Raw genomic sequence first — 7,242 nt, 5'->3', positions numbered from 1 at the left:
AGATCAAATCAAATTTTATTGGTCACATACACATGGTTAGCAGATGTTAATGCAAGTGTAGCGAAATGCTTGTGCTTCTAGTTCTGACCGTGCAGTAATATCTAACAAGTAATCTTAACAATTTCCCAACTACCGTAGACGTGTGTATTAAGGAATGAATAAGAATATGTACATATAAATATATGGATGAGCGATGGCCGTGCGGCATAGGCAAGATTCAGTAGATGGTATAGAGTACAGTATATACATATGAGATGAGAAATGTAGGATATGTAAACGTTATATAAAGTGGCATTTAAAGTGACTGATACATTTATTACATCCAATTTTTAATTATTAAAGTGGCTAGAGATTTGAGTCAGTATGTTGGCAGCAGCCACTCAATGTTAGTGATGGCTGTTTAACAGTCTGATGGCCTTGAGATGGAAGCTGTTTTTCAGTCTCTCGGTCCCAGCTTTGATGCACCTGTACTGACCTCGCCTTCTGGATGATAGCGGGCTGAACAGGCAGTGGCTCGGGTGGTGGTTGTCCTTGATGATCTTTTTGGCCTTCCTGTGATATCGGGTGGTGTAGGTGTCCTGGAGGGCAGGTAGTTTTCCCCCGGTGATGCGTTGTGCAGACCTTACTACCCTCTGGAGAGCCTTACGGTTGTGGTCAGAGCAGTTGCCATACCAGGCGGTGAAACAGCCCGACTGGATGCTCTCGAATGTGCATCTGTAAAAGTTTGTGAGGGTTTTAGGTGACAAGCCAAATTTCTTCAGCCTCCTGAGGTTGAAGAGGAACTGTTGCGCATTCTTCACCACGCTGTCTGTGTGGGTGGACCATTTCAGTTTGTCCGTGATGTGTACGCCGAGGAACTTAAAACTTTCCACCTTCTCCACTACTGTCCCGTCGATGTGGATAGTGGGGGTGCACCCTCTGCTGTTTCCTGAAGTCCACGATCATCTCCTTTGTTTTGTTGATGTTGAGTGTGAGGTTATTTTCCTGACACCACACTCCGAGGGCCTTCACCTCCTCCCTGTAGGCCGTCTCGTCATTGTTGGTAATCAAGCCTACCACTGTAGTGTCGTCTGCAATCTTAATGATTTGAGTCGGAGGCATGTATGGCAACGCAGTCATGGGTGAACAGGGAGTACAGGAGAGGGCTGAGAACGCACCCTTGTGAGGCCCCAGTGTTGAGGATTAGCGGAGTGGAGATGTTTCCTACCCTCACCACCTGGGGGCGGCCATCAGATAATCCAGGACCCAGTTGCACAGGGCGGGGTCAAGACCCAGGGTCTCAAGCTTAATGACGAGTTTGGAGGGTACTATGGTGTTAAATGCTGAGCTGTAATCGATTAACAGCGTTCTTACATGGGTATTCCTCTTTTCCAGATGGGTTAGGGCAGTGTGATTGCGTCATCTGTGGACCTATTGGGGTGTTAAGCAAATTGGAGTGGATCTAGGGTGTCAGGTAGGGTGGAGGTGATATGATCCTTGACTGGTCTCTCAAAGCACTTCATGATGACGGAAGTGAGTGCTACGGGGCGATAGTCGTTTTAGCTCAGTTACCTTAGCTTTCTTGGGAACAGGAACAATGGTGGCCCTCTTGAAGCATGTGGGATCAACAGACTGGGATAGAGATTGATTGAGTATGTCCGTAAACACACCAGCCAGCTGCTCTGAGGACGCGGCTAGGGATGCCGTCTGGGCTGACAGCCTTCGAGGGTTAACACGTTTAAATGTTTTACTCACGTTGGCTGCGGTGAAGGAGAGCCCGCACCTCAGGTTTTGGTATCGGGCCGTGTCAGTGGCACTGTATTGTCCTCAAAGCGAGCAAAGAAGTTGTTTAGTTTGTCTGGGAGCAAGACGTCGGTGTCCGCGACGTGGCTGGTTTTCGTTTTGTAATCCGTGATTGACTGTAGACCCTGCCACATACGTCTCGTGTCTGAGCTGTTGAATTGCGACTCTACTTTGTCTCTATTCTGACGCTTAACTTGATTGGGGCATCGGGTTAATCTCCCTCTTAATAAGCAAGTAATTCTAAAACACTAAGAAATGTTGATATTTAATCAATTACAAATTACATGACCCTCCCCTGGACTAGATTTAGAAAGTACTAAACCCTCCCCTTGACTGAAATTGAAAAAGCACGACCCTCCCCCATTTTCCTCCAGGTAACCATTGTGTAAATTTTGATCCACCCCTAATTTGTTCACTTCTAACCAAAACACATTGTCTTTTTGTTTTAATCGTTGGGGGCCATTTCACGAGTTTGGTTGGCTTGAATTTCACCAATCGCCAGGTAGAGTAGCTTTAAAGCCGGGCTGTGGAGTCAGGAGTGTTGCTTGCGTCGCCACTGACCAGCTGTCCCGTCCCAGTCTCTCCACGGTCATATCAGGCAGTATCGGCTGGTCACCAGCTGTTATCGCATTTTGGCTAAGAGCCCAAGACACCATCACCAGCACTTTGGGAGTCATCATTGGCATCATCATTCACAATGCTGTGATAATCGCTCATTCAATATTTTATTGACTAATTGTTTGGCAAATCTATTGTTGACAAATAATGTCAGCTGTTCAGATGGTCCGCCACAACATTAGTTATAGCCTACAACTACCATACTACTGCCATATTGACAATTCGTTTTAAGCAATTCCAAGTGGGTTTGTCACTATTGATTAGACCTACAGTTGATGTCGGAAGTTTACATACACCTTAGCCAAATACATTTTAAACTCAGTTTTTCACAATTCCTTACATTTAATCAGAGTAAAAATTCCCTGCCTTAGGTCAGTTAGGATCACCACTTTTATTTTAAGAATGTGAAATGTCAGAATAATAGTTGAGAGTGATTTTTTTCAGTTTGTATTTTTTTCATCACGTTCCCAGTGGGTCAGAAGTTTACATATTCAATTAATATTTAGCATTGCCTTTAAATTGTTTAACTTGGGTCAAACATTTCGGGTAGCCTTCCACAAGCTTCCCACAATAAGTTGGGTGAATTTTGGCCCAGGGCTTTGTGATGGCCACTCCAATACCTTGCCTTTGTTGTCCTTAAGCCATTTTGCCACAACTTTGGAAATATGCTTGGGGGTCATTGTCCATTTGCTAGACCCATTTGCGACCAAGCTTTAACTTCCTGACTGATGTCTTGAGATGTTGCTTCAATATATCCACAGAATTTTCCCTCGTGATGCCATCTATTTTGTAAAGTGCATCAGTCCCTCCTACAGCAAAGCACCCCCACAACATGATGCTGCCACCCCCGTGCTTCACGGTTTGGATGGTGTTCTTCGGCTTGCAAGCATCCCCCTTTTTCCTCCAAACATAACGATGGTCATTATGGCCAAACAGTTCTATTTTTGTTTCATCAGACCAGAGGACATTTCTCCAAAAAGTACAATCTTTGTCCCCATGTGCAGTTGCAAACCGTAGTCTGGCTTTTTTATGGCGGTTTTGGAGCAGTGGCTTCTTCCTTGCTGAGCGGCCTTTCAGGTTATGTCGATATAGGACTTGTTTTACTGTGGATATAGATACTTTTGTATCTCTTCACAAAGTCCTTTGCTGTTCTGGGATTGATTTGAACTTTTCGCACCAAAGTACGTTCATCTCTAGGAGACAGAACGCGTCTCCTTCCTGAGCGGTATGATGACTGCGTGGTCCCATGGTGTTTATACTTGCGTACTATTGTTTGTACAGATGAACGTGGTACCTTCAGGCGTTTGGAAATTGCTCCCAAGGATGAACCAGACTTGTGGAGGTCTACCATTTTTTTTCCTGAGGTCTTGGCTGATTTCTTTTGAAATTGACTCAAATGATTGACTCAAATCCAATTGACTCAAATGATGTCAATTAGCCTATCGGAAGCTTTTAAAGCCATGACATAATTTTCTGGAATTTTCCAAGCTGTTTAAAGGCACAGTCAACTTAGTGTATGTAAACTTCTAACCTACTGGAATTGTGATACAGTGAAATAATCTGTCTGTTAACAAGTGTTGGAAAAATTACTTGTCATGCACAAAGTAGATGTCCTAATCGACTTGCCAAAACTATATTAACAAGAAATTTGTGGAGTGGTTGAACGAGTTTTAAAGACTCCAATCTAAGTGTATGTAAACTTCCGACTTCAACTGTATTTCAATGGGATTACTTTAATTCTTTGTGTAGTTTAGAAATGAACAAGAATTGTGTAAAGTTTCAGCTCTCAACCAAGTGCATTTTAGATATGAACACTTGATTGGAATTGGAATTAGATTTTGTGCAACTTAAATCAAGTGTAAAATGCAGGCTATAGGTAGCCTTCTGCAAAACATCAATTTTGACCAAATCTGAAATTAATTTGACAGCTAATTGTCGAATTCACCTTCATATTTTTATTTTACATGTAGGCTATATTTTAAGAGTTACGTTTTTCTACACACCATTCCTGACCGTTCCCACTTAATTTGGCTTACAATTTCACAGTATTATTCCAACATGGTGTGTATGTGTGTATGTATGTGTGTATGTATGTATGTATCTATGTATGTGTGATATATATATATATATATATGTGTGTATATATATGTATATAAAACAAAGTTATGTTTTTGACTGCATTGGGCCTTTATTAAAGAACATTTAGTTGTATGTTTAGAGATGAAAGAGGAGAGTGTGCTGAAGCGGAAGTTTGCTGGTTCGAATGACCGAGCGACAAGGTGAAAAATCTTCTGTGCCCTTGAGCAAGGCACTAAACGCTACTTTGCTCCAGGGCCTCCTACTACTATGGCTGACCATGTAAAACAACACATTTCACAGCACCTATCTGGGGTTGTTTTGTGCACCAGAGGCAGCGGCTAGACTGCTAGACCACCCTAGGCCACGTTTTGCTTTAATTTCTAATGATTCCTTAATTTAATTTTAACCATATAGAGGCCAGTGTGCAATTATGTGCCCATTGATTGGCTAACATGACTCCCTGTCAAAATAAAAGTTAAACAGGCCTAATAAAATAAAAACTGAGTCTAGGCTAACTGTACTAAATCTTCTTTCGACCACATATTTTGAGAAAAAGGGTAATTTTTTTATAACGTATTTATACATTTAAAAAACGTAAATACATCCCCTTGTTTTGGCTTTAACTGGGATAGGATACCTTGAAACAACCACATGACATTGCGCGAACAATTTCAAATTAGGCTACATCTTTCATCTTCAAAAAGTTTCACTTTTGCCCCATGCCCCATATTGGTCGTCCAATTTGAGCGGAACGAAAAATGAATGTCATATTGAATTAAATGCTAAAGATAAATCTGGAATGTAGGTCCCCACATCGCCATTATTTGCAAATATCATGGACATATATATTGTTATAAACAGGCTATAACCACGTGTTTATTTTGTTTTTGTTTGTTTTTAGAGAATAATTGGGCTCTATTCAATCTATCGCTTAAGCGTTACAGATTGCGTGATCGAAATGTAAAGCTAATTTCCGTTGGGGGCCGACATGCAGCGTTTATCGTGGATGCAGTATACGCTAATGTGGGAAGATTGCCTTTGCCAGCTCTAACGCAGAATTTCAGCAATACAAATTTAATCCAGACCCAATTTTGTGCTAACACAAAATAGCATTTTGGCCTCAATCCAATAATTTCACGTTGATAAAAGAGCCTATTCGTCAGACTAAAATAAATATGAAGGCCCGCTCTGAAACACACAATGTTCAATTAGCTTACACATTGGCCTACAAACATGTTGTCATTTTTTTCCCCTAACGCCAAACTACATTTCACAAATATCGACCCAAATAAAAGTTTTGACTTTCAAAGTCATGTAAATTTGTTCATGTGCAGTCCCATTTGTTAGTCAGCGAGGAGCTTGCGTGGCTGCTGACAGCTATGTCCGTTCATCGATGTGTAGGTCGAGGGAGGACCCCAGATAGAGAGGAAAGCGGCTCCCCGCCTCCTTGAAGACCATGGAGGAGGATTCGTGGAAACAGCGGATGCTGGATAGGTGGTGGTGCCGAGGGTCCTCTGTACAGATATAAGCCCGCTGTGGTTTCTAGGTTCGAAACCAGACTTTGTGAGTAAAAATATGACGAGGGAAACATTCTTTGAAGAGTCGAGTAGTTGCCAGCTTCGGCCAACAATTCCAGTCCAACAGCGGTCTGGCGCTTCCATTTCGTTCTAAAACGAAAAAGGAAAATTAGGGTTTAGAGAACATAATTAAGCTATAGGTACAATTTATTGTCCATCGTTATCTGCTATTATAACAAGCAGGAGGAAATAGAATTGGATGTAGCCCAGAATTTTTCATAGGCCTACTTTACTCACGCAACAGGCCTGTTTATTAAATAAACAATGTAGCTACATTAGGGGAAAAAATATCAAATCTCCTCACAGTTGACAGCCATTTTATGGGTAAACAATAATTATAGAAATTGTGTAATAACAGCACGGCACTTCAATTATTGATACAGAATGCAGTAATTGATTATGCATGTATTCATGTGTTGTCCGTAATTGTGTTACGTGTCATTTCTTCACAACGATATGGGAGGGCTTAGCCAAAACTATATGTTTGTAATAACATATTTTTAAGTGGCTGAATCCAATAACTAGGCCTACTTACATTAATTAAAAATTACGGTTTCGATCTGTCTTGCAACTCACCGTCTGTTCTGGTACCAAGTTTTGACCTGAGTGTCGCTGAGGTTGAGCGAAGCTGCCAACTCCATTCTGTCCTGCACACTCAGATATTTTTGCCGTTCGAAGCTGCGCTCGAGCTGGGCCAGCTGGTGATCACTGAAAGCGGTTCGAGCTTTCCGGGGCTTCTTCAGCCGAGACGACGGACTGGCCCTGCTGCTGTCCATGTCACGGTCTCGCGCTACAATTAATGAACATGTATTTACAATTAGATACATGACCAAAATATAACCAGAATCATAAAGGATAGAATTGTGATCGGCACATTTTCCGGTTAGCCTAAAATCTTGGTTATGATTGGACAGGGATTTCTAGGGCCATAGGCCTGTAACTGCCACATAAAATATCTCGGTTGTTTCCATGGTTATTGCACAGTGCATATGTGAAGCGCGAAAACTGGTTTTTATATGGGCTGATCTGATTCTCAGGGAGTACAATAATCCAGTTAATTGATCCACAAGGGATGGAAACCAGTCAACTGACTGGCGCGACTTCACAGGACCGTGGATAATTCCGAAATATAGAGCTGACAAGATCCTCGGGTTACAAATCTGATTATCAGGTAGACAAATTGCAG

At 42.0% G+C, this 7,242-nt stretch overlaps 1 protein-coding gene across 1 annotated transcript in view; it reads right to left on the bottom strand.

Annotated features, from left to right (window-relative positions):
* Positions 1-4,902: 4,902 nt before the first annotated feature.
* barhl1a (BarH-like homeobox 1a) overlaps positions 4,903-7,242 on the bottom strand; it is a 3,893-nt gene continuing 1,553 nt past the window's right edge. Inside the window, exons 2-3 of the mRNA XM_014174775.2 lie at positions 6,633-6,846; positions 4,903-6,146 (exon numbers count right to left, since the gene is read on the bottom strand). Of these exons, the coding sequence (XP_014030250.2) occupies positions 5,867-6,146; positions 6,633-6,846 (494 nt within the window). The 3' untranslated portion in view covers positions 4,903-5,866. The remainder of the gene's footprint in view (positions 6,147-6,632; positions 6,847-7,242) is intronic.

Source organism: Salmo salar, chromosome ssa26, assembly GCF_905237065.1.
Source record: "Salmo salar chromosome ssa26, Ssal_v3.1, whole genome shotgun sequence".
In the NCBI taxonomy this organism is placed as follows: domain Eukaryota; kingdom Metazoa; phylum Chordata; class Actinopteri; order Salmoniformes; family Salmonidae; genus Salmo; species Salmo salar.
Note: the sequence above shows the minus strand (reverse complement) of the source record. Positions and strands in the feature narration are given on the sequence as shown.